Source organism: Gambusia affinis, linkage group LG02 (genome assembly GCF_019740435.1).
Source record: "Gambusia affinis linkage group LG02, SWU_Gaff_1.0, whole genome shotgun sequence".
Classification (NCBI taxonomy): domain Eukaryota; kingdom Metazoa; phylum Chordata; class Actinopteri; order Cyprinodontiformes; family Poeciliidae; genus Gambusia; species Gambusia affinis.
The window spans coordinates 20,138,263-20,165,483 of record NC_057869.1 but is presented as its reverse complement, the minus strand read 5'-3'; the positions used below and the strand labels follow the sequence as shown (position 1 = coordinate 20,165,483).

General features: G+C 35.6%; 1 protein-coding gene across 3 annotated transcripts in view; it reads left to right on the top strand.

The window, feature by feature from the left end:
• gpc5a (glypican 5a) overlaps nt 1–17,500 on the top strand; it is a 125,238-nt gene extending 107,738 nt beyond the window's left edge. For 2 of the 3 annotated variants that reach the window (XM_044101549.1, XM_044101540.1), the window contains exon 11: nt 15,293–17,500. In XM_044101549.1, the coding sequence (XP_043957484.1) occupies nt 15,293–15,447 (155 nt within the window). In that variant the 3' untranslated portion in view covers nt 15,448–17,500. The remainder of the gene's footprint in view (nt 1–15,292) is intronic. The other variant, XM_044101533.1, reaches the window with a different exon arrangement.
• Nucleotides 17,501–27,221: the final 9,721 nt, after the last annotated feature.

Genomic DNA, 27,221 nt, shown 5'->3' with positions numbered 1-27,221 from the left:
AGAATTTGTAAGAACTGACTGAAAAAAAACAGTCAATTACACAGTTTCCACAACTAAGTAGTTTTTCCAAAGTTCTTGTGAAGTAAGATTTTCTTTGTACTCTCACAGAACTGTCTTGTTGTGAGGAGGGTGACTGAGGAAAAAGTTTGCGAAGCCTTTAATGCCCTCATTTATAGTTGGAGTTCTTTGTGAAGCAAGAGATGAAACAGCTGGATGACCCTGTGCTGTATAAAAGCAGCCAAGGTTAGTTTGTTGTTGCAGGAGGCCGACTTCCATGAGGATTAATTCTGAGGATGTGAGCTGATGTTTGCTGCAAAAAGAAGGGTAAGACCGAGAGGAGGAAGTTTGCAGAGACCTTTACCAGCATGTCAGTTTGATCAGCTCCGTACGATTTATTTTCCTTTGTGGAAAAACGGAACTGTGTATGAAAAATTTAGTATATCCCCACTTTTTGTTAACACTGTCTGACTCTATCTGATACAATATTAAGTGGGTTGAGTATTGCTCATTATTCTCGAAGGATGTTGTTTGTTTTTAGCTTTTCGGAGGTTTGTCTTTTCTCTGTGGACTTGGATAACGATAAAACATTATGTTGGCCACTTTTAGTGTATAAAAGTTTAGTAATAAAAACAAAACTAGTACATTTGTTAATAATTTCCCAGAGGCACAGACCAATGCAGCAACTTGCTTCTGCCCTTTGCAATTAATCTATTGTCCAAATAGTTTTTCTTTTTGTATCTAACATCAGACTGACAACATAAGAAATTGCTGTACAAATTTATTTTCACCATTGATTCTATGTGATGTAGCTTTGAGTTTAGTTGGAGTTTAAAAAAAGTTTCCTTTATTTTCATTTTTTATATGAAATAATTTGTTTAGCCTAATTTTTTTTTTTTTTGCATTGCACTTGTATTGTGATTGTACGTCTCATGCCTCTTGTTTGCACAAACCTTTGCTCTCTGAAACACAAGATGTTAAGTAAAGGTGTGGACACAGAGAGGATGCTGAGCTTTGGCTTTTCCAGGCTGATTTGTATTCTGCCTGTGTGTGCAACATGAGAGTGAGTGACTGGTGGTCAGAGCCCCTGTATTGACTGCTCTGAGGATGTAATAGAGGCTGGGGGTGGTGGGATCCTGGACATGCACACCCTCTTCTGTGGCGGGTGGATCAGAGCCATATGGGATAAAACCGGGGCACTTAATCATTTCTCTGGCTCCATGCAGAGAGGCACTGGGCCTTCTTTTTCAGAATAATGCTCCTGCCTTAAATTAGATCTCATTGATCCTGCTTTTCTCTATACGAGCACAAGCAGGATGGATGCTGGTTTTAATGGAGGTCAAAATAGAGATTTAGAAATACTTTAGCTTTAAGTATAAGAGGTAGAGGAAATAAGGTGAAACAGAGATAGAGACGCTTTAAGGTTATTTGGCTTTTAAGAGTTTATAGACAGTCTCTCTAAAGAGGGAACAAATGTGTCTTTATTAAACTTAATGCCAATGCAAAGATGCAGACACATTTACTTGTTTTACTTTGCCCATCTGGTAAAATAACTACCACAGAAAACTCTCCTACTACAATATCTAATAGCATCCATACACATGTAGCTTGCAATGTATGGTTTGTAAAGACAGATGTGTCTGTTGAAAAATCTGCTGAATTTCTAATCATTTTTCTATAAGCTTAAAAAATGCATTTCATTTTAAAAAATGCATGCATTTTCATCTAGACATTGGATCTAGAAGAAAATACATTTCGTCTAGGACTGGTGTTGCTTCATAGCTCATCTTATCTTATCTTTCTACTCAATTCCAAACAGAAAAGTCGTGGTAAACAAATGATTTTGTTCTTGATTATGTATGCACATGTTTTCTCTGTCTTGCTGATTGGTTTTTGAAATACAGTGAACCCTTGCTATAATGCGGTTCACCTTTCACAGCCTTGCTGCTTTGCAGAGGTTTTGGTGCATTTTTTTTTTTTTCACAGTGCATTGTGTTCTGCGTCCTGATTGGCTAAACAGTCTCCGCGCTTCTTCTCTACCTGTGTGCCGATAACGTTACGGTATTTAAATATACAGTACAGACCAAAAGTTTGGACATGACTGTGTGTCCAAACTTTTCGTCTGTACAGTACGGTAATACAGCTAGGCAAATTTTGGCAAACATTTTTGCCCCGAAGAAAAAAGAGCGACAACAACAACTACAGATAACTATGTTCTGTAGAAAAAACACACCTGCACCACAGGCTTCTGAAGAAAAAGACACTAGAGAGCGGAGGGAGGCCACAGCGTCACAGTCAAAAGAACAGTGAAATACGCAAATCACAATTTGTCCCGATTTGTCCTACTGTACTTTGTATTGATGACTAAAATGATTATTTTACTGTAGTGGTTTGTAAGAAAGCGTTCTATTTGTTAAAAAAAATGCTGAGACCTGAAAACAGTCTTTGTTCTTTGGTTTCAATGTAGAGTATTTAATTATGTTGTATAATAATTGTAAAAAAAAAAAAAAATAAAGGTAACTACTTCATGGATTTCGCCTCTCACAGGTTCTTTTTGGAACCAAACCTCCATGATAAACGAGGGTTCACTGTACCTGTTTGAAATAAATTAATCAAACCAAGACAAGACAAAAGCATCAGCTTCATAAATAGGTCTCTAAATATGTTTTAATCTTAAAAGTGTAACTTAGAATAAATTCATTCGATTCAATTGAGGAATGTATTGAATTAACCTGAAATGACTTCAGTTTGGCAGAGGCTGTTCATGTTCATGTTCATTTTGGACACAGCAACATCATATTTGTCCTCAAAGGGACGTTTGTGACAGAATTGATTAATAAAACAATCTATTAAACAATTTTCTAGCTTTCTGTGTATTCAAATGTGTTGAGATTTTAAATTCTATTACAAGAGCAAATTTGTATACCATTAGACTTCTTAGACATTTTGATTCAGAAAACATTTTTGTGCTTTGTACAATTTCCTCCAACAATTAAGCCGCTGAAGATGATATCAAAACATCAATAAGGCTTTTAAAGCACATCACTGTCATGTTCTTAGAAATGTAATATGATCACCTTTCACAATTCTAATAGTTTTTCAAACCTCAAACTGATTTTTAATTTCTTATGTGGTAAAGTTCCTCAGGCTCCAACCTGCAGAATATATATTTTTGTATTGCTTTGCATTGTGTTATCCTAATTAGTGGTATTACTATACTCTCTTTTGCATTTATATTTTAAGTTCTGTAATACATTGAGTGTTTTTATGTTTTTATGAACTTATAAAAATATTTCTCGGGAAAGCTTGCAGGATAATTTCTGAACAATAATAAGTATATTAATCTTCAGCTTGGTGACAATAAGGTTTACAGTCTCATTGTAAAAAAATAATTATGATAAAGAAATATCTCAGTAGTGAGAAAAAAAAATCTGACCATAATAACAAATAAATATTAAACTAAAAATTGCAATCACATTATTCAATTTGGTCATAAAATAACACTCAAAGCAGATTGGACATTAAGTAAAAGCAGTTTTAATTAATTACACAAATTGATGATGATTAAAGAGAAAAATGTAAAATCTGCTCTCCTTTTATAAGCTGTCATAAACATAATGATCAGTGCAGCTTTTGACTGTTAAATCTAGTATAGAGAATTAGTGACAAATTACAACTTTGTAACACGAACAATGATCCAATCAGGTAGGAAGCCCTGTGAGATGGTAAATTAACAATCGCTGAACAAGCAAATAAACAATCAAGTTATAGATAACTGAATAATTTACCAGAAAGACAGTTTTATAAGTTATTTGTCTTTTATTTGTTATTGTATTAGCCGTTTGTTCTAGCTTCAAAAGGATTTTGTTGTTGTAGGAGACTGACCCTTTCACCATTGTAGAACTAACATGATAACGCAAAAAAGATCTAATAAATCCCAATATTTGTTAAATAATTTAAAGACATTTGCTATCTTCTAAAGTGTGTGTGTTTGTGTGCTTGCAGTACATAGATTTTGAAGCTATGGTGTGTAGACGTGTGCGGGGTCCACGGGGGTGTGGGTGTCTGTGTTATCCTGTTTTGGTTTAATTCAGCTTAAAGACTCCTTTGGCTCTGATTGAGGCTGCAGAAATGCAAAAGTGACTCAGCCTGATTGTGTCATCATTCAGAACAAGAATGAGGAAGGGAATCGAGAAAAATAGCGACTGCAGTGGATCAATCATTAGGAACTGGTAATTTATTAAACGCTGAAATTGTACAGACAATGTGGATAAATGAATTCACGGTGAGTTACAAAATGATGCAGTTTTTGATGATAAAGATTTAATTTATGCTGTTGTCTGTGGGTGTCTGAGTATAATTGAGAGGGCACCCGGCTCAGAGCTGAATAGAATTAATGTGTGAGAATGGGACCGCTGAGCTTTCTCTTCAAAAGGTCTCAGGTGGTTCCTCTTTGCCTTGCTTTTCTCCTCAGCTCATTTTTTCCCCTTTTGTAAACAAAACCACTGAAGCAGAAACAACTGGGAAATATTCATGTCTGTATAGATGTATCCTGGCTGTCATGCTCTATATGGCTCTATAGATTCAGCTTTTCCCTGATCCCTGAAGTAGCTTAACACCACACATTAAAAGCCTGTCAGGGTGTGTGTGTGTGTGTGTGTGGGTGTGTGTGTTTGTGTGTGTGGAGGATGTGGGGGGTGTCTTTATTATCTATGTAGGAACATGTCTGCCTGTCTGGTGACATTGTGGCAATCCTACAATACATAATGTTTATTGTTGGAAAAAAAAAATCTGACACCATCTAGTAGTGAAGCAAGATGTGAATATCTTTTTTGGAGATGTGATGTTGACATATACTCATATAAGCCTGTTCAATATGTTGTACATGATATACAAGTAATAGAGGCATTGTTTTGTGTATTTATCTCTCTCAAACTTATTTCTGAAATTTATCCTTTGACCTTAGCAGCTTTCACTGACAAGCTAGTGGAAATACATCATCACATAGGGTTAAAAAAAAAGTAAGATAATGCAATAAATAAATAATAATTTTTTAAAAACTATGCAAAAAGAAATGTATAAATTCAGGTACAAGACTGACAACATGACAGAAATAAAGAGAATTGTGCAAAAATACAATGAATAGAAACATTTTACTATTTAATGGATAAATCAGAAGAAATGGTATCAAATTGAATCTGATACCAAGAAAGACACACAATACTTTCGAATGTCTGGGCCACTTTCAGAGCTTTAAAAGGCATCTGCTCATGTTCTGACTACTTATGATAATAATCAGTTCTTAAGTAAAAAAATAATTGTTTCTTTATACTAAAAGGTGCTTTTAGAAGATAATTCACTCAATTTTTATATAAGGTGAAAAAAAGAGGCAATCTCAACAGGACATGTTACAGAAATCTGCATCTCATAAACTTAGAGCAACTACATGATACATGTCAAACGTGAGAGTTTTTAACATGAGCAGATGCCAGAGAAAAATACTTTGAACTGGGAGAAATGTGGCTCCTTCTGATCAGACACTCTGTACCCGTAGGCACCCAGTAGGCCAGTAGGCACCCAGTAGGCCACCACCCTTTGAACATGTCCGCCATTAAAGACCATTATAAAAACACACACACACACAAAAGATTTTACCTAACTGGTGTTTCCAACGGGAGATCAATCTGTATCAAAGATCTGGATGTAGCGTTTTATTTTCATCTTCCGTTTTTACAGTTGTGGTACTTTGATGACAGTTTTGAAAGCCTTTTTCTAATTTTTTCTAGTTCAAAACATACACACCAACTCAAATTGCATGTTTATATACTAAGCAGAGGTGGGACCAAGTCACTGTTTTGCAAGTCTTAACTAAGTCTCAAGTCTTTGTCCTCAAGTCCAAGTCAAGTCTCAAGTAAAGACAGGCAAAAGTCGAGTCAAGTCTCAAGTCAGGAGCTTGGAGTTTCAAGTTGTTTGTTTGGTTTTTTTTTTAAACAATGTTCCAATTATGCTAAATGTAAATAGTAGACCATGTGTTCTTTTTAACGTCAAACACGCAATTTACATTTCATATAAAGCACAGTGGGTTTGAATTTGTATGTGATGGTAAAATAAATATCTGTCAGTCCAACTGGGGTTAAATCTACAGCCAATGTCAAATCTCAGTACTGAAAATGTTGCGTGAATCAAGCTTGCCAGAATCGCTAACCAAGACACAAAATAATGTGCTGCATTATCATCCAGAAACACTCAGAACTACCCCACAGCGTTAAGTTCAGGATCCTTGTACATTTTTTTTCTTAATTTTACAGCAATTTCTGAAGAATAGCAAAACTACTGGATTTTGGAGGAGGAGTTAAAACAAATGTAAGAGCTGTAGGGAGAGGAGGGGATATTTATGGGAAAATACTAATATGGGAGCAGAGTGGGAAAGGGGTGTAAAAACCATAGTTTCCCGTATAAATACACCATCCATCCTGTCATGGAACTGGACCTGGTTCATCATTATGATGGGACAGAGACAAACTCTCTTGCCTGAGTTCAGGTCCAGAACCGGCTTTCTGATCCGAACCCCTCTCACTACCCACCTGCTTCCTGAACCAACACGGTGCACATTATTTGTGGATACGTTTGACTCACCGGATTTATACAACATGAATAAACATAGCATACAAGGGAAAGATAAGCGGTATCACCAACGTAACCCAGAGTTGCTACCAAGACGTTAGCTAGTCAAAAGAAAAGTACAGCTCACCGTTCTTTGTGCAACTTCAAATGCTGAACAGTTGGAAGTCTCTCCAGCTGAGATCCTGATCTTGCAGGTTTTGCACGTTTCACTCCGTTTTTAGTTGGATATTTCACGATTGATGTACCCAAGAGAAATTACTCACAGGAGCACATGTGCTTTGAGCGTTTTTTTTGTCTCTCGTCTTTCCCCATTGTTATTTTTAAATCCTGTTAATTTGATTGGTGGTGCTGCAGCTTACATACACATACATACGGAGTGTGGAAGAACAGAGGGACGGTCTGCGCCTGTTAATACGGAATGAGTGAAACTAATTAATGGGGCCACTTTATAAATAATGTGTTCTAAATTGTAAGACTTTGAGTAAAATATCAAGCCTTTTCAAGTAAACAGCTTCGAGTCAAGTCCCAAGTCAATGGTGTGAAAGTCAAGTCAGAGTCTTTGAGCATTTTTTCAAGTCAAGTCTAGGCATAAATATGACATTTTCTTTTTATTTCTGAAATGAATTATATATATATATATATATATACATATTTATATATATATATATATATATATATATACATATTTATATAGAAGCATATTCTGTCATTCTGTCATTGTCTAGATCGGCTCATCTAAACAAGTTTCAATGCAGTGGTTTAAAAACATCTATTTTTCTAATATTTTGTGGTGAAATTTTAAGCTGAAGCCAATGGATACATGTGATTTCTATTGTTGATTATTCTTTATGTCTTTAGATGAAGGTATTGCGTACCTATGGAGACAAGTTTAAGTTTGACAAGCACTAATGTAACTTTGCCACATGCAAATTTTCACACTTTGAAGTCACAGAATGACATATCTTCTTTCGAGATATTGCTAACAAAACTTCTATTCAAAACAAAAGTTGTCATCTGTTAGAATTTATATTGGATTCATTTTCTGGATTAATATTTACTCAGAAATCGCCTTTGAGCCAGTAGTTTGAGCCATTGTTTACTCATCCGCTTAGCATCAAAGTACATGGTAACATTTTGGGAGAAAAGGATTAGAAAATTGAATCACTGCTTTTTGATTGCGCTTTTCTGTAATACTGTGGCCTAATCCTTTCAACTGTACTTGTTCACATCATATTAAAAGGATTCATTTGTCTGGTTTATTTATTAGGGAAAACATTAGATCATATATAAATGCTTATTTTCTCCAAAACCGGTCTCCAAGTTATAATTGAAATAATTTAAATGAAGGTGATTTTCTCATCTGAGAACAAGCAGGATATTGTGCACACTCAAACTGCACCTCGTTTCTCATGAATAACATTTTTGAAAGGCCTTTTAGAGTCAAAGAAAGCATGTAAACATCAGAGGGCACATTTCAATATTAGCAGGTCAAGCTTTATTCTAATGAGTAATATTGTAAGTATTAATAACACTTTTTATATTTTGTCACATTACGTATTTTAGTGGGATTTTGTGTTCTAAAGCAAAACAAAGCAATGCATGGCTGTGAATAATAGAGAAAAGCTTAAGTGGTTTACAAGATTATGATAAAACAAATGCATTTGATTGTAGCCCCCTTTTACTCTGATAACTCCAAATAAATCCTAAAAATAAGTTTCATTAGTGTGTGATTTAATCCCAGTGTAAAAGCAGCAGCTTCATCAAGGCCTCAGAGGTTTGTTGAAGAACATTAGACAACAGCATCAAAAAGACCAGGGACCTGACAGACATGTGAGGCTTTGAGCAACTCAAATATCACTAATCAGTCCATCATCAGAATATTACACCTACAAATCTACCAAGTTAAGGCCTTCCACCTAAGAGAAAAATGGCCAAAGTCCCTCCAGTAAATCTGGAGAAGTTGCAGATGTCCAAACATCAGGTGAAACATCAGCACTACACTGCACAATTCTGGCCAATATGGAAAAACCACGTGGACACAGCAACATGTCAAAAAATGTCAAATGAGAAAAAATGTAACTTTTTGTTTCACATGTACAACTCTAAAGCTAACACTATACTTCCCCCTGAGCACACTGATGGCGGCATCATGCTTTGAGGATTTCTTTATACATCAGAAACAGAAGAAATCATATCAAAGTTTATTTGAAAGCTCGATGCACGACAATCCTGCAAGAAAACGTCTTGAAGGCTTTAAGAGAGTTGACACTAGAGAGTAGATCTTCACTGTCCTGAAAAACAATGTTCAACCATTGATACAATGTGAAGCTTTAGATCGAAGCCTTGTTTGATCTGAATACAAGAACTCAGCACACGTTTCATATCTTTATTTGTAAAAATGCTGAAAATGAAGTAAATGAATTTTGGGATTTATATTGGTCTATTACTTAATTAACTAAAATGTATTATTTTGTTAAATGAATCATATTGAAAAAGATCGAGGGGGGGAATACTCTTGACCTAAAAAAGAAAAAAAAGTTACTAAAACAAAGACTTAATTTTTGTTTTGTTGGGAAATATTGTTAGTCTTGTGCTCAATAAACATAACTATTGAGGATATTATACTTGTGATGAAAGCATTTTTTTTATTACCTTTACATTTTAAAGAGTTTACTGTTCAGGCTTGCAATTAAGCAAACGCGTCGTCTTGAAAAAGTTCTGCAGTCATCCTTTTTCAGTAATGACCAAAGGTGTTTGCAAAGAGTACAGCTAACATACGGGGAGAAAACTTGCAAAGGTTAGAGTTGCAACAAGACCTGTCAATTACATTTATTGTCCAAAAGTAACTGCAGTCTAAAACTGGGACTCATATCAAAAAGAATAATTTATTAGGTTTACTTTTATGATAGTTTTTACAGCCACTCTACAAGACCCGACTTTTCAAATTCACTGCATTTTCATTTGCTTGTAATGTTTTTCTTAGATTCATATTTGAACTGTAGGAGAGCTATGTATGTATAATACGTAGGATAAGGCTACCTACTGTTTACCAATAGATAAGTAGACTGTCTACTTCCTTAAACACAGTGCAAAGACACCTGTATTTCAGAAAATCAAAGCTTTTTATGGACCTACCAGTGTGACAGCCGTACAGTTATTTGGCTGTGTTTCTGCCTTGCATTTCTAAAGCATAAGGGTGAAAATGTTAATAATTATATCCCAAACCATGGTAAGTTAGAAAAAAATCTATGAAATAAAAACTGTGTAGTTTTTGTCAAGTAGGCGTTCCATTTGTCTTTGGGTTTTTCTTTGCTAAATGGAGGTGATAATTGGAACGCTCTAATAATGAATCCCAAAAAAATCCCCGTTCCAAAGTGTCTGCTGCTTGTAGCTGCTGTCAGAGCCACATAAATCACTACTCATAAAACATCTGCATCTGCAGTAAAAATCAACATTGCAAAGCTTCTGTAATTATATTCAGGCAGGGAATTCAGACTGGGGTTGTGGCAATATTACACTCTGAAATGCCATTAAATAAGATATTTTATGTTGAATTTACAACAGAGAACTATGGCTTTTCATGCTCCAAATGTGAGACTTGCTTTATCATGTCATTTATTGTGCAGCTTGATTAGTCTACCATTTAATTTATTCAACTGGATCAACAACAAGATGCAGCTTTTGAAAGAGAAGGGTAATGAGCGGACTGTTTTCATGTTGGTTAAGTCTTCTCAATAATAAAACTCAGTAGTGTATCGGAAGGGAGGGTGTGTTTGGCAAGGGATTTCTAAAACTCATACAGAAACACTAAAAATATGATAGTGTAAATCTGCAATAACATTTTCTGCCACTGCAGTTGTTAGATATTTTACACAAAGCAGTTAACGTGCTATTGATCATTGTTTGTCCAAGCCGTCAGGATCCAGCTTGTATTGATTTTTCTTCCGTTGCAGGGATTCACTTCCTGACACATGTCTCTCCTCAGCCTGAGGACCTTTTCAAGCAGCTCTCTGGAGCCAATTTACCAAAACATATAATCACGGACCAATTTCTCAAATCTTTCATTCTTGGATCCCAAAAACGGCAAGGTCATTTTAGCTGTTTTCAGCTTTTAGTGATTGGAGACCAAATTCACCATTTAATGAGTCATAGCAAGAAATGTGCTACCTCTGCTGGGTTATTATATTGAGGATGTAGTTGTTCTTTTAGAGAGGTAATATATTCCTTCGTCTGGACCTTCATTATGATCCATAAAGTCAACCCACTTAGAGCCAGAACAGTCTGCATTGATGGCTGTGTATAATAATAGCTGCAGTGCAAAGTCAATACAGTGTGTGTGTGTGTGTGTCAGAGAGCTATTAAGTAACATGTATTTGTTTGTAATCAAGTATGTGCCTGCCAAATGAGAATGGCTGCATTTGTTACATGTTATTTTGAGAGATTATTTTATGAGTTTAAAGTTTATTTTTCACACATAACTGGCTGTTACACTGCAGAAATCTTATTTATTTTTGAGCATTAAATCATCTTCAGTTTTTATTTCCAACAACTTTACCTTTGTAGGTTGTACCCTTTGTCATTACTGTATGCTGGCAATATATAATCTTATGTAATTTAAAATGGCCTTCTTTTTGTTTACCCTATATTACCAAACTCCTACTGTGGTGGTTGCAATGTTTCACAATGGATTATTTTATAGCACTTTCTATGAAGGTACATAGAGACATTCGAATTAAACCATTTCTGAGCCCACTCAGTTCAGAAATGGTTTCCAAACATGTAAGTATAAAGGTTTTGGTGTCATCATGGTTGCAACTATTTGAATGTGGTCACAATAAGACAGATTCAAAGAGAAACAAAATAGCCACAAATGCTAGACATGGACTGTTGAATTAAGTAGTTTCTATTGATAAATAAGCGTAAGCAGTGATTAATTATGAGATCTGTATCTGCCTTTGCTTTCAACACAGCACTTCCTAATCTAAAACAAATGATTCTAATACCTCATGCCTGTCATACCGTTTGGCATCTGCCTTGGGTTACAGTGATGTTGGAAGATATGCAGGTAGCTTCAGCATCGTCTTCCTATGTCTGCAGCATGCACAGTTTCATATCCTACTGAACCAGCCTGTCACACATTATTTTCGATGTGTTGCATGAGCCTTTCTATTCTGAGATGCCACATATGTGCAACTGGTGCAAGTGGAAATGTCTGACTAAGAAACGACATGTAAACAACAAGATGGATGTTGACTGCTGGTGTGGTGCAGCTGTCTGACTTGATGTCTGCTCAGGTTTAATTTTAAAGGCATAAAGAGCATTGGAGCTGTTTGAGTTCATGCTCAGGCAATCCGGGGAATAAATTTCAAGAGTAAAACAAAATAAAAACGATGAGTGAATTTGTTACTGTTTTGTTGTTAAAGCTTCCTGATTCATTTCCCCATGTCACACTAAAACAGGATGGATTGTTTGATTGATTGTGTTCTAATGTCTACTTGTTCTTGTTTGTTGTTATAATTAACCTTGTGTGGATTTGCATGTTTCCATTTGCCTGTCACTTTGCTGCTGTTAACCTAATATTTCCTGACTGAGAAACAATAAAGGACATTTCTACTCTAAATTAAGAGCTCATGCTCTTGGGTTTGGTTCAGGTTCACACAAACTGTCAAGCAGTTAAAATAAGAGTATTCTCTGTGCGTTGCATAGTTTATTCATCATAACAGATACTCAGCCATTCTGTCTAGAGCTTGTTCCTGCATTATAAACATTGTATCTTCAGTAAGAGGAGCCTAGTGAAGGCTACAGTTCAGTGCTTTTGGGTAAAACCTGTCAGTGAGCTCTATGTTATTCTTGGAGCTCTGTGGTACGCAATCAATAGGCAGTTGACTGGACATGATCATCTGCTTTCACAACAGGTACAAATCTTTCTAAATAAATAATACATGCAGAAATGACACATTAAATCTGGTGAAAAATGTGTATGTGTGTGTGTGTGCGTGGGGGTGGGGGGTTTGCTTTACTTGGCACTTTATAAATATTTGTTTGACATCATCTAAATTACATAATCACTGAATTAGCTTGCAGCATATATTTAGGATTGTTGTTTGTCTTTTCAAAATCATGTAACTGCTTTGGATCCTGCTCCAGGTAAAATAATTACACTCCATTTGTGCCACACCATAAAAAGTGGAATTGAATCCATAGAGTACAAATGGCATTTACAGCTGGTTTTATTTTTCTGCCACTGAGATAAACTTTGATAGGAGAGCTGGAAGGGCGTAGGTGAGACTAACTCAGCCCATGACAGACTTATGACCCTTCGGCCTAAGCGAGAAACTCCAGAATCCTTGAGCAGCTGGTCATCTATTTGGGTTCAACCTCACTCCTTCCCCGAGGGGAAGAAATTCACAATGAAGACTGAGGCTTCATCAGCAGGGTTAAAGAGGATGCTCTATTTCACACAGCAGGGTACACAGAATTTCTCCCCTCCAGCCCTTAAGGCCTCCAACGACATGTAAACAACAAGATGGATGTTGACTGCTGGTGTGGTGCAGCTGTCTGACTTGATGTCTGCTCAGGTTTAATTTTAAAGGCATAAAGACGTGGAGCTGTTTGAGTTCATGGCCAGGCAATCCGGGGAATAAATTTCAAGAGTAAAACAAAATAAAAACGATGAGTGAATTTGTTACTGTTTTTGTTTAAAGCTTCCTGATTCATTTCCCCATGTCACACTAAATGTGTGCAGTGAATTGTTTGATTGATTGTAGTTCTCTAATGTTAGAACTAGAGGTGATATAAATTCATTGTTTTTAAATGTTTATATGGAAACCAGTCATGATGGCTTGACACTGACTTTTACTCCGTTAGTTTAAGAAAAGAACAAACAGGTGGATTGCACAAGAAATCCTCCATCTCATGATCTACTTTCACAACTCTAGTTTGTGAGGCTATTGAATGGGCTTTAACACTTTTAACACCTTGCCATAAACACTCTGTGCCTGTTGGCACAAAGATGCACCCAGGATGCTTTCTGCTGCGTCTCCAGGGGACGAGATGGAGGATGAAGGTGCCCTGTGGTTGCATCAGCTCGCTATTTATAGGGTAGTGGAAAATTAACACACTCCCCTAATGGTTTAACAGGGGCGTTAATGTATTGCAGCTGCAAAAGATGTATGAGGCATTATTGCTGCAGTTGTAATTAAGAGGGAAATGAAAAACATAGCGTATCCAGCATACCTTGCTCCATCAAATGCCACATAAATTCCTTGTGTGGGATTTGATAGAATATATAATGCTGCCTTCACTCAAATTTTAACCTTGACCTTAAATGCTTTTACAAGTGGCTTAGGGTTGTCTCAGTTTTCTGACTATTTTGTTTGGTCTGAAGTAAAGTTGCAAGGATGAAACATCAATTTTGCCAGGAAATTAATTAAATTTTGTTTTAAAAAGAAGAGATGGCCTTGGTCTGCAGTACATTGCAGCATGGTATATAATAATAATATGTCTTCTTTAATAATATTAGAAATATTATTATTATAATATAATATGTCTTCTTTAATAATATAATATATGTCTTCTTTAATAATAGAATATAATTATTATAAATAAGACATATAGAAAATATATAAATATAATAATATAATATCTCTTCTTTTATAATATTTCTCTTATAAATATGGCAGCAACTATGCAACTATGCAGCCTAAACTGAAACAAATGGATGTAGTTAAGCAGCAAAATCATATTTTTCAAAGTCAATCATTTTAGGATGCCTGATTATGTCTACTCTTCTTCTCTGAGGTTCATTACAAACTGCACAATATCAACAAACCGTTGTTATTATGTTCATGGGTGAAGCGGCGTGGTCTGGCTGCCTGACAGAATTCCCATTGGTTAACTTTTATTTACAAAGCATTACTCAGACTTCTGCTGAGTAAGAAGAAGTCCAGCTTTTGTTTGTACTGGAATTGCACTGAGAAATATTGACTCCTATATTTTTGCTCTCAAAACTTGCTGCTGCTTTCTGTCCCATTTGCTCTGAATTGGGTAACAAGGCTTTTGTTCACTCTGCTTCCTTATCCTGGAACTTGCTGCAGAAAATGTTGAAATTAACTGAATAAATCTCACTGACTTCTTCTTACCTCCAAACTAAAAGTTCTTCACCCTGATTTAATAAATGCATTTTCAATGCATTTTTTTCCTGCTTACATAAAGGTTAATTGAAAAAAACAAAAGTGTTTTACATGGCTTCATTAAAATATGCTTCTAGGGATGGAAAATAGTAGTAGTTAGCAATAGTTTTACAAAGGAGCTACTTCTCCTGCTGTGATATAAAGTACCTTGGAAAATAAGATCAAATAAGCCAGCTGGTGTAGAGTGATAACCATACAAAGTTCTTGTGTTATTTATTCTTGATTTTTTTGTATTTTCATGCTTTAGGAGGAAACCCAATTTTCATATATCTGAACAAAATCTCACAGAGAAGAAAAGAAAATATTTCAAAGATGGACTCAAAGATAGACTCTATTTCTTTATGATGTTTACTGGCACGTAAAAAATTTAAAATAAGCCATCCTTGTCCTTCTAACATGTAAAATTGCAATGCACCCAAATGTCATGCTGTTAATGAGCATCCTTCAAACTGTAATTTTCATCTCCTCTCTCTCTGCAGTCAGTCCAGATGTGACCAGTGATTACAAACATCATCATTATCATCATCCACCTGCCAAGGACTCAGCAATAGATGGCAAATCTCACAGCCTAAGACTGACTGGAGCCATCTGGGTCCTAGTATTGCCTTGCTTACATATGATCTTGGACTTGTAACAGCTGCGTTTTTGCTCCATTAAACATTAAATTTAGATGTTGAGCTTATTTGCCCCAAGATGAGGAAGCCAGTGGACGTCATTATTACAATATAATAATGACTTGGACAGAACTTCTCCTGGGCTAAGTGTGAAACTGCATATTGTGGCTTGAAAATATCAGTTATTTTTGATAAGGTAATAGGCAAATAATGACTTATTTATCATAAGAAAGCTAAGACAATAACAATGCTGTAAATGTTTGGTCTGAAATGAACTGTTAAACTGTACATTTAGTAAATACTCTGTAAATAGTTATGCATCACTGTACTTCTGCAAAGTGCAGTACTTCTCAGTACAGTACAGATTGTTTCTTTTGTTGTTTTTTCTTTTTAATTTGTTTCTTCTGCAGCTGCAATATTTGTATATGGTGAAATTGAGTTTTTATAAAAGGCTGTTATAACAATCACTCTGTATTAAAACTGGCTCTTACTTTTTTTATGCAAGTGCATAAAAACTATGAGGTATGTAGGAAATACCCTTTTTTTCCCCCCTTTTATACTGTTGAAAATCAAAATTACATCATGCTTTATGGCTTAATCAAGCAGCTACGCAGTAATGCAACTGCAAGGTGAAAAGCGCTGAAGAGTGGACAGGTGGAGATGGGGTGCAGGCGAGAGAATTCACACCCCTTTCTTCTTTAGAAATAGATTAGTTTCCTCAGGAGTTTATTATCGTCTTTCAAACTCAATCCAACGGTGTCTGGATGGGCCTGGATGGGGGCTGATAGCTCCAGGAGCCAGGAGTGAGGAAAGATTTGATTGCTTCAACTTGCTTCCTGACTGCATAATACTGGTGTGTTGCTAACAGATTTCTGTGCCGATAAATGTAAAAGAAAACTTGTTTCATGTTTTCCATGCATGCCTGGACAATGACTGGGAGAGAAAAGCTCTTGATGGTAGTAAAAAAGTATATTTTTATTGGTTCAGACGTGAGCATTTTTCAAACAAAATTAGATACTATATTTTACTATATACTAAAATAGATTTGAAGAAGAAAATGACAGATTTAAGGCCCTTTAGTTCTTGAAATTTTGTTTAAATATCTATTGTTTTTTTATGATATTTTAAGAAAATGTCTGTCCTGTACAAAATACAGATGATATGTTAATTATCCTCTCTCCAATGATTCTCTTTTGGTTAGATTCAGATGTGGCTTCAGTCAAATGTTTCTTTCTGTGTGTTTTCCATTGAACACTGTCTGAGTCTGTTGTCAGAATTTGCTTTTCTGTTAAAGACATTTCAGCTTTAATCCAATATAATCCAAGTCTCATCATTCCAACGGGACGGGAACACATGATGGATATTTTAAAAACCCAAAGAAGACAAATATATTAGTTAAAGATGATAATTCTGTCATGTAGAACAGGACGAAAGAGCAACAAGTCTTAGTGAAATGATATTTGTCTCAACAGGACATGAGTTAAGGATTGCACTTGTGTCTCCAGCATCTTTCCTTTTGGCCTTCAGGATAACAACAAATGGATTTAAGAAGAACAATTTCTGTTTTCCTGGTACTCTGACTGCACTCAAGTCAAAGCTGCATCAATAGTGACAAACAAATGGCTACAAACATACAATTCAAGTTAATCTCTGAAGATTTCCATCAAATTTCTCTCTGAAACCTTCAACTTTTATCACATTTGTATGCATGTACATGCCCATTCTTCTAAGCCTAGTCTTGTCCTTATAGTTTCAATAAAAAATTTTAAGTCTTATTTCTGAAATAAGAGCTGAGCTTATGCCACATTAGATCTAAGGCCTGACTTCTCAAATTTAGGCTTGTGTCCCCTGGTGATCCCTAAAATCCTGAGAGAGTCAAGAAAAATCGTCACATAAATCCCACATTGACCTTCCAGGTGTTTAAAGGTTGTTGTTTCAGCCCTTGGAGACCAATTTTAACATTACTGTGTTTATCATTCATTTACATTTGTTAAGGCATTCTTCTTAGAAAAAGCTACAGAAAAAGAAAAAAGTGCTTTTGTATATCAGACCGTCCTCCTGGCTCTGATTGGATGTTTCTGGTGAGTGAGGTGTGTCTGTGTTTAGCACTGGGAGAAGACAGAGGAGCTCATTTTCTCACAGATTGTCTGTCTCATAATATATTGTCAGTTTAAAAAAATAATAATAAAAAACTTTTTTTATAGAAGTTACATTCTGCAGCTGATCCACTGATTTATGAATGATTGTCGCTTTAACATTAGTCTTTTTTTCAACTGCATGTTTCAGCCGCTTTGCTTGATTGCATTTTAAAGCAAAAACCTCTTCTGCGCATCTGTACATAATTATTTTTTTACCTATCGAGGAGTTCAGGGAGAATGAAAGCAGTCAAAGCTTTTTGTGCTACCTGTTGTTCCAATTACCATCTCACTGCTCATTCATATGACTTGCTTTGCTTTTTCTCTTTTTTATCTGCTTCTTTTCTCATCAAATGAAATTCCCAAATGGTGATATTCAGTTGTTAAGAATCTTAAATTAAAAGTGTTACTTCTGGAAAAGTCACATCTTCTCCCCAAAGCCAATTATATCACAAGTTTCCACCCTCGCAGTCAGCAGCATTATACTTTGAACAGCCATGGTAATGACACCTCCAAAGAACAGTGTCAAGTCTCTGCTGACACCCAGTAGTGTCAGAGACAAAGGTTTTCAGAGGCTAAATATAAATCTGAGTCGATACTGTTTCTTTTGTACCTAAGGTAAAGAAGATTATTACAGTTTGATTTGTGTTTTGATTTTTAGCACTAAATCGCAGAGGAAATAAGAAAGAGGAAAGATCCTATTTCTTATTTGGACATTTTTGTCACATTAGTTATACTGCACCCATAAAGCATTACTCTCCACCCCAACATGTCAAATTGTCAATGAGCAGATATTTACTTTGTCAAAAACAAGCAAATACTATAAAGAAATAGTGATGCATTCCCTTCTGTTTCCACACTTATTATTTTTTTTTTTACAAAGATATTCTGTATAAAATGGGTTTTGTCACAACATAAGTTGCACTTGTAGAACTCAATCTAGCATGTTCTAAATTAAGAATTTTCTTCAGCTGTATTAATTATTAATGTTGCAAAAAAAAATGCAGACAGATAAAATCTTGGTCTGATTGTTACACACTTTAAAGGAACAATGCTTGCTCTGTTTTGAGTTAGATAAGTACTGACTTCTAATTTTAGTTATTTAGCCAGAAAGTAGTAAACTCTGAAATTTGTCACTTGACCTATAAGTCCAATATGATGTCATCCAGCAAAATTGCAGACTATTCACTATCTTTAGCAAATATCTCTAAATATTTCTCAAAATCCTGCTAGTTCCTATAGGATTTAACCTCATATTTGGAACGAATAAATAATTTCATACACTTAGAATAATGTGCAAGGTAACTTGAAGCATCGTTTTATCCAAACCTACTACAATGAACAAACGTGAGTGAGATTGTTTTTGTTAATGAATGTTTTTTTTTTCTTCATAGACAGGTTCAATAGATTTAATAACACATTTTATTATTTATAAAGATATGACTCCAAAACCAAAGATTTCTGAACAAGTTCTACTCATGAGTACCAATGGTGATGTAAAAAAAAAAAAAAATCCGTTTTTATTCTCTTTGTAAAGATAGCTGTCTATTGTTTGAGTGATTTGAACCATACTGTGCCCTCATGCCGACACTTAAATCTGTGATCACACGCTTTAGTGAGCAGTCATGACCAGAGGGAAGAGCTGAATGAAAGACAGGGTGAAAAAAAAAAAAGAGATCTGTGATTAAACAGCCCGGCTGACTGCGCAGTACACTCATAGTCAACGTCTACATCTTGAATTTGACCATCTTTTGTGCAGCCTTACAAATAAAACATTTGATAAAATCCACTTGGTAAAAAGCAAAGAAGCAAAATTATGTTTTGGGTTATTTAACATGATCGATGAGGTGTGTGCTTTTACATTCTACATCATTTAACATGGGACCCATCTCACAGTAGGAGGCAATGGCAGCATTTCTTGAGTTGTTCAGATAGTCAGGGTAGGAATATTTTCACAGATGGATTACCAACCAAGAAGCCTATAGGCCTAAATATAATCTCAGCTTTGTCAACGTGGCAGGAGGGTCTATAGCAGTCCCATCAGCAGCACAAGATCTTTGATACAAATAATTGATTTGTATGACTTAAGCATTTTAATACCTTAAAGTGAACATTGGCACATTTTTATTTCTCTTCATATAAGTAAAATCACAGTTAAGTATTGGTTGTTTGACAAGCAAAAGATTTGTTTTTTTATTTGGAAAATATCTGTTTTTGGGGTAATGTAGTCAAGAACGTGAAAACCAGTTAAGCAGTGATGCAGCTGTTTAGGGAGTGATTTTTTTTAACAACTTTTAATCTTATTACAGCAAATATTATAATTTTTGTCCTCAGATAGCTATGAGCTTTTAGTCTTTTATCTCTGCATGCTGAGAAAATACTCTTGAGACCTTCAAAGAAGAATTGCGCTGAGCAATGGTTAAATGTACACAAAGATTCATTTCATTTTCCCCGTTAAGGTTTCTGTCTCACTAAAGACGATTAACGTGACCTTGACAATAGCTAACATTTAGCCTCAATTCATATAGGACCTTTAATCGTCGCAGTGCAGGCACAGACAACACACAGTTTTATGTTTAATTCTGTTTCTAGAAAAGACCTTATTTTAATTTGAAAAAATTCAGAAAATAGAGTGTGTCAAAAAAAATTGATGCACAAAACAAAAAAACCCAAATCCCACTTGCATCAGGAAGGCTTATTTTAAATGCCTTTTTGAATTATTCAAGTGCTAAGTTTAAAATAAAACATCAATAATTATTTATTTGTCCACTTTTGTTCAAGTTGTTAACTCTGGGTCTTTGTATTATAAACCCCTAGAATGGTATCCACATGGATTTTTAATTTGAAGCCAACAGGAGGGTCACATTTTTACCCAGTGATCACTTTAGTACTTAAACATTACACCCTTTGGGGTGAGTCCATTTTCTAACCTCAAATACTTAATTATAGAACATTTTCAGAAGGGATCAGGAATCATTCCCCAGATGTTTTATGCTATATTTACATGATTGCATCCTAAACTTGTGGCAGAATATGGACAGCATCTTGTTGATGTACTTTACCACTCAATACCATTTTAATACCCACTGAAGATTTTCTCACTTTGTCATGTTCCAAATGTAAATGTAAATTTAAATAATTATTTCAAATGTAAATACAATCCAGTGCAGTCATGGGACCAGATAGACAGGGGTTGGTTACAAAACAAAATCCCATGCTTTAAGTATTTCACAGCACATTGTTCATCCCATCACCTGGAAGGAAAGAGTATACCACCTACCAACAAATGACTGTTCATCTCTAAGCTGTCAAACTGTCAATAAGCCAAAAGATCCCACGTAACTCTAGAAGAGCTGTAAAGATGCACAGCTGAGGTGGGAAAATTTATTGACATGGCAGCTGTTGGCTGAGTAATCTGCACACTTTGGTTTGATGGAAGTTTGAAAAATACAGGAAGTACCATTTTCAGGCTGCCACAAGCCATGACGAAAAAAAGAAATGATAAAAGGTGTTCTGGTCAGATGAGACCACAATAAAACGTGCAAAACGCTTTGTGTGGGGAAATGATTTCAACACATTACTGAGCAAAGCATCACCACAGAGACCTACGGCAGTGGCAGCATCACAGCACAGCCTGTTTCCTGTAGAAGTAGGAAAGATGGTGAGAGTTGATGAGAAGATGTATGAAAAAAAAATAAAAAAGGAAAAACACTGAGACTGGGGTATGACAATACTCAAAATGGCAAAGCAACATAAAAATAGAAAATATTGAAAATATTGCTCTAATATCACACCATAATAGGTATTTAAGTTATCTGTATGAAATCACACTGTGAAAACACAAAGAGAGACATGATATGTATGTAAAAATACAACTACATTCGTCAGATATTTATTTAGAACAAAGGCTTTCAGATTAGGCGTTAGGCTTTTCTAAGGGACTGTGCTCACTTTTTCACACTCTGCTGGTGCTGAGCAACTTGTCTGCATTAATTAATGAATTATGCTAATATGTGGGAGATTATCATCATGTAAAGCTGGCATAAGGTGAAATTGAAATCGGACTAAATCCTAACTGCACTCATTTGAACTGAAATGATAATTTGCTTTTTGTCCACATCCCAGTCGTTTTAGTGTGGAGAAATACTGGTACCAGTTCTAGATGTTGTGTTTTTATGCCTGCGTGAGAAAGAAACAGCTCATAAAATTACAGGCTTTAGTTCAAAGCTTTGATCTGTTTCATCACTTACAGTGTTTTGTCGGTGTGCAGTTTGCAGTGCTCTGTGAACTCTAACGTAAATCCCTCCCACACTCATCCACCTACCAGCGACAAATGAGAACATAAAAATTATTACAGTTACAAAGCAAAGCAGGTTCCTGTAGATCCAGTACAAACAAGTGGAGTTCGTGTCAAGTGCTGCTGTCGACCTGCCAAGGTTAGAAAAATTCAAACACATTTTTTTTCTGACCAGAGGTTCATGTTACTGAACACTGCAGCTCAAATCCAATGCCAAGGTTAAAGCTTTGCATTTATTTATGTATGTATGTGCTTCATTTTATTCATAATTGATTTTAGTTCACAGACATAAAGAGGCCAGATGACATCTTTCAGCATGAAACTGATCCACCCTGCTTCTCTGTTTCTGTGCTGCTCTATATATTTTTACACATAGTAATAATAAATGAAAACTTAACGCAACTCTTTACCCACAATCCTCCCCTCATGGAGAAAGAATCCCAGTCTTACCCAAGCTCTATTTTGCTGGAATCGTGTTATTTTTCTCCCTGGCCAGGGAGTAAACAGTCTCATCAATATAACGTTTTCTGCTGTCTTGCCACCTACTGCTTCCAGATTATCAGACAGGACTAGAGCACAGGTTTTACAATAAATCACCTCATCCCCTGCATCCCTCCTTTACTCTTCATTGTTCCTATGTTCTTAGATTTACCGTTTAAAATCCTATTCTCCTAGCAAAGGATGTTAAAATTAGTTCTTCTGTATTTTGCTATTTTAGCCATTTCCAGGAATATTGAAAATATAGATGCTTTAATATGCAAATAAGCAGATAAAAAGTCACAATCTAAATTATGTTGCAGTGAAATCTACCTCACCGGTCACATTACCAGCCATACTGTTTGGTCTACCACACTGACCTGAAACCATAATTAGTTTTTCAGCTGCATGGTGGATTTTCTCTCCAGAAGCTAAAGATCTAGTTTCAGGTGTGAGAACAAGTGACAACAAATGGGACTGAAATATGCATGTGCTTGCCTGACAGTTTTGCAGATTATATTTGATGTACTGCTGAGGTGTCAAATGATCCTGCTGTTTGATGAAAAAAAAAAAAAAACAGAGAAGTTAAAGGCTTGCTTAGCAACAGATTTTTAATGGTGACCAGATTGAAAATTCTTCAGAGTAGCTGCACACAGTAGGTTAGAGGTGAATTTAGAAAATGAATGATTTTGTGTTGCTGGGTGGCTCAGTTGGTATAACAGGTGTTACCTTGTGTGTCGTCTGGAAGGGTTCAGTACTAAACATTAAAGCATTGCTGTGAGTGAAGCACACAACAAAATGATAATTTGGCATGAACTTGATTCAATAGTTTGCTATTATTTTTCAGGAGAAGATTTCCATTTTACATTTTGACCTATTTAAAACTGCTCCCGAAAAACATCACTTCGACTACAAAGAACCTCCCCAACTCTCCACTTGTGCAGTGACCCATTTGCTAAGGAAGTCAACCTTCAAAATTTCACATTTTCAGATCACATAAGTCATGGTTATATCTACTCACCCATATTCCACCACTGATGATTCTGTCTTTCTTTTTTCATCATAGTTCTCCTGTGCATGGTGGGAATCCTGCTCAAAGTGAGCCTGACACATCATTTGTACTGCCGACTCATTTTCTGACACAAGTCAATCTGTAATTTATGCCTCTTAATTAGACAGCAAAAGACTTTTTACCCAAATAAGAATACACCTTGCACAACAAGGTTTTGGCTTGAACTTCTATCTCAACTTAGCAGCTGCACACTGAAGCTTGAGAGCAATCAGTCTGGAACAATACACAATGGTAAAGCATGTACAGTAATAATTTATCTGATATATGTATTTCTAACTGTTTATGTTTATGTTATGTCTATATAACGTGATATACAATATACAATGGCAATAGAACAGCACACTCTACATAAACCCCATTCAGAGCAAAGACAGGAACAACGACAAATGATAATCTGTTGTCTGAGAAACTGTTTAGAGATAAGTGTTAGAATAAACTTGAGAATCATGATTATGTACTACAAGAGTAACAAAAACATACAGGTGTGTGGGAATCTATTTATGTGAATCAACAAAACAGACTTTGATGTTGTCCCATTAATTTAGGTGCTGAATCTGCTTCTAAATAATGGCTTAATTACATTTGCAATAAGAATTTCCAACTTAACCAATATGCTTGGATCCATCATAGGAATACAGATAAACTGGGTTTCAACAAGTTCTGGTGTTCTTAAGCCTTTAAAGGGATCATAGCATTTTAATACTTATCAAAGGGAGATTACTTCGAAATTATTAGTTTAATTTGTGACAAATAAAATTTGTCAAAATTTGTGACAAGTTTTTAACTTGTCAATTTCAGTGATTCCAGGTAATAATATATTTCTCAGTGACCAGGACATTGTTTAGTGTTGAATTAATGACTTTCAATACTGATACATACTAAATACTATTACTAATACTTGCTAATCAGTTGCCCCACTGAGCCTTGAGGCAGAATTTCATGCAACATGTGATATTTTGAGGGCGCCTGAGGCCTTGAATGAAATATTTCTTCTAAAACTTTTAAGCTTCAGAAAAATTGCAGATGGTAAGATATAGCTACAAAGCAGAACATTTTGTAAACACTCATTCGCTGTATCGTGTCTGTTATCATGTTAACCTGTTGGTTCTACTGTGTTTTTGTGTATAAATACCTAACAGAAGCAGATTCACTGGCCCCTTAAGTATATTTTAAGGATGACAAATCGTCGGTGGTTTCAGAGTTAAGCTGCGGTTTCTACTGTCATTTTTAAGAAAGAGACAAAGCTTCTGGCTTTGCATCAGTGTGGCTCTGACCTGGCAGTGTGTTTACAGATTATCCACCATAGTGACACGCATATCATCCAGTACTTTGGCTTTCTTCATCCCTCTCTTTTTTGAGTAAGCAATAGGTCGAAGAGGATAAAACTGTTTTCTTCCTCTTCTCTGATGGATGCTAATGCACAGACTGTCAGTACAGAGGTGGCAAAGCCCTAAGGGAGAGTTTGCACTGAACTATTTCTTGTCTGTGAAAAGATCAGGGAGGGTAATCTCTGTCTCTGCTATCCAGGACTGCTCTGCTGTGTAAATTCACTCTTTATCTTAAATCCAAAGAGAGCAAGAGAGACAGAAAATGATCTCAAATGTGTGAAGGTGAAAAAACGAAACAGAAGTGTATTTAAACACGATTGGAAAATAGCAAGATTTTTGACATGAACTAGAATGTTTTTCAGGTGAACATATACAGACTTACAGAAAAATATGTCAGAAATAATTATCCTACATATTATTTTAATATCTTACTGAAGATGAAGTTCAGACTCCCCAGCTATTCATGTCACTCTAGATTAGTATATCTTTATTAGATCTGCAATGAATGAAAGTTATAGACACACACACACGCAGCCCTACCCCCACACACACACTTATAGCAACATACACACTTTATTTATGTCTTATTATACAGCACTGGGTTAAACCCATTTAATTGCTCAAGCCTTGTGGGAGAGAAAATTGAAATCCAAGGTTTAATTTCATAGGTCTCTATTTTCAAGGGATTTTGTTTCACCGTCTCTAAAGCCCTTGCACTATTACTTGTCATGTAAAAAGCAATTACAATCCGTGCCAAGATGAAATGTGTCATCAGAGAATCCATTAACAATGTCCTCAGACCTCAATATTTACAGGCACCACCCTACTTTCTGTGGTATCAGTGAGTTTTGCAAGTTACGAAGGACAATTAGAAGACATTGTCATTTCTGTTTATATTACCATTCAGTTAAGTTATTTTATAAAGCACTAATTGAAATTAAATTAAACCTGAAAACAGTTTGCAAAACAGACAAACCTAATTTACAACTATGTAAACTCTAATTAGATCTAAAGTCCATTCATTTCAATTTGATTGTTCTCTTACTATGTAGTTGAATTCAGATTCAGTTTCATGGAATCTGACTCACTTCTAAGCACAACATAATACAATAATTTAATGTCAATCAGAAGAGTAACTGAGTCAATAATAAGTAATTCTTATACTTCATGTTGACTTACTAGGAATTGGAGTTCAGAACTGAATTGTGAGCAATTCAAAGAACTACCTTGTTGAATGTTGTGTCAAGAACTGATCTCCAGAGTTTCAGATGAAATCAGAGCTGCCTTCCTTCTCTTTCTACAAGAGACACTACATCATTGTCGCTTTACTAAAGGAGAAAAGGAAGACGTGAGCTGCTTGGTAAATCTGAAACACTTGTGGTAAAAAAAGCAAACCAACATCTGAAGAACAAAGGACTCTTCAACTCAAAGATACCACTGGTAGAATGAAAACCCACTTGACTTTTGAATGGGAAAAACAATGTTTTAAAACACCTCATTTATGGCATGATGGTTAAGTTAGAAGATCAACACTGTTTTGGGTATTATCAGAAGTAATTTTATTTGTTTAAAACCAAACAAAAAGAAAATTGTGATCAACTGGTGGTAGATTTAGTATCTGAAAATACTGAGCATTTTTGACTTTAACTTCTAAGTGACCTTGCTGGGGCGTCTTTATAGGGACGAGTTGGTAGTTGGAGAAGTGATATAGAATATTTACTGCTTATAGAAAGTTATTGATGCAATATAGAAGTACACAGTTTTGTGTGAGCATTAAATTAGAATAATTTCCTAATGTGTTGTTTTTATTTTATTTTCAGATAAAAAAAAAATAAATAAAATAAGCTTGGCTAAACAAGTGAAGATGCCCCATCCATCTGTGCAGGTGAGAGTATAATAAATAAGTCTCAGATAGATTTGTCAGTCCCAGGAACCATGTCAGGCAGGTCAGCTTGCTCTCATAAAACACATATGAAGAGCATGCCAACTCACATCACTTGTCATAGCAGCACATTGTGCATTTTTCAAGTGTCACTTCCTGGCATTGTGGAAGGCTGACGTTTTGCAGCTTGGTATCTTGAAACAAGTGTAGTTATGACAGGGAAAGTCATGGCACATGTTAGAAAGCCAAATCCTTTTCTTGGCATTTTATTGTCATTCAAGATAGTGGAGAGTGACAGGAGGAAATCCTGCTTCTCAGTCCTAAATGCATACATGGGTTTTTTTTAGCAGTATGCAGAGTGACAAGATAATACATACAGGGGATTTGCAGCCTACTTCTGAGTTCTAATACCTACTTTAAAAAGTAAGTAAAATGAGAGATCAAAGGAAGGCTGCAAACCAGGTTTGGTCTGTCAACTTTTAGAACCCAAACTAAATCACAGAAAAAGCTCATTTCAGGTCTCCCCCCTAAGTCCTTCTCAAATTTAGAAATAGCTGGATTCTCCACAATCAGCAGTTGTGTCTACTAAAGGTTAATCTTAAA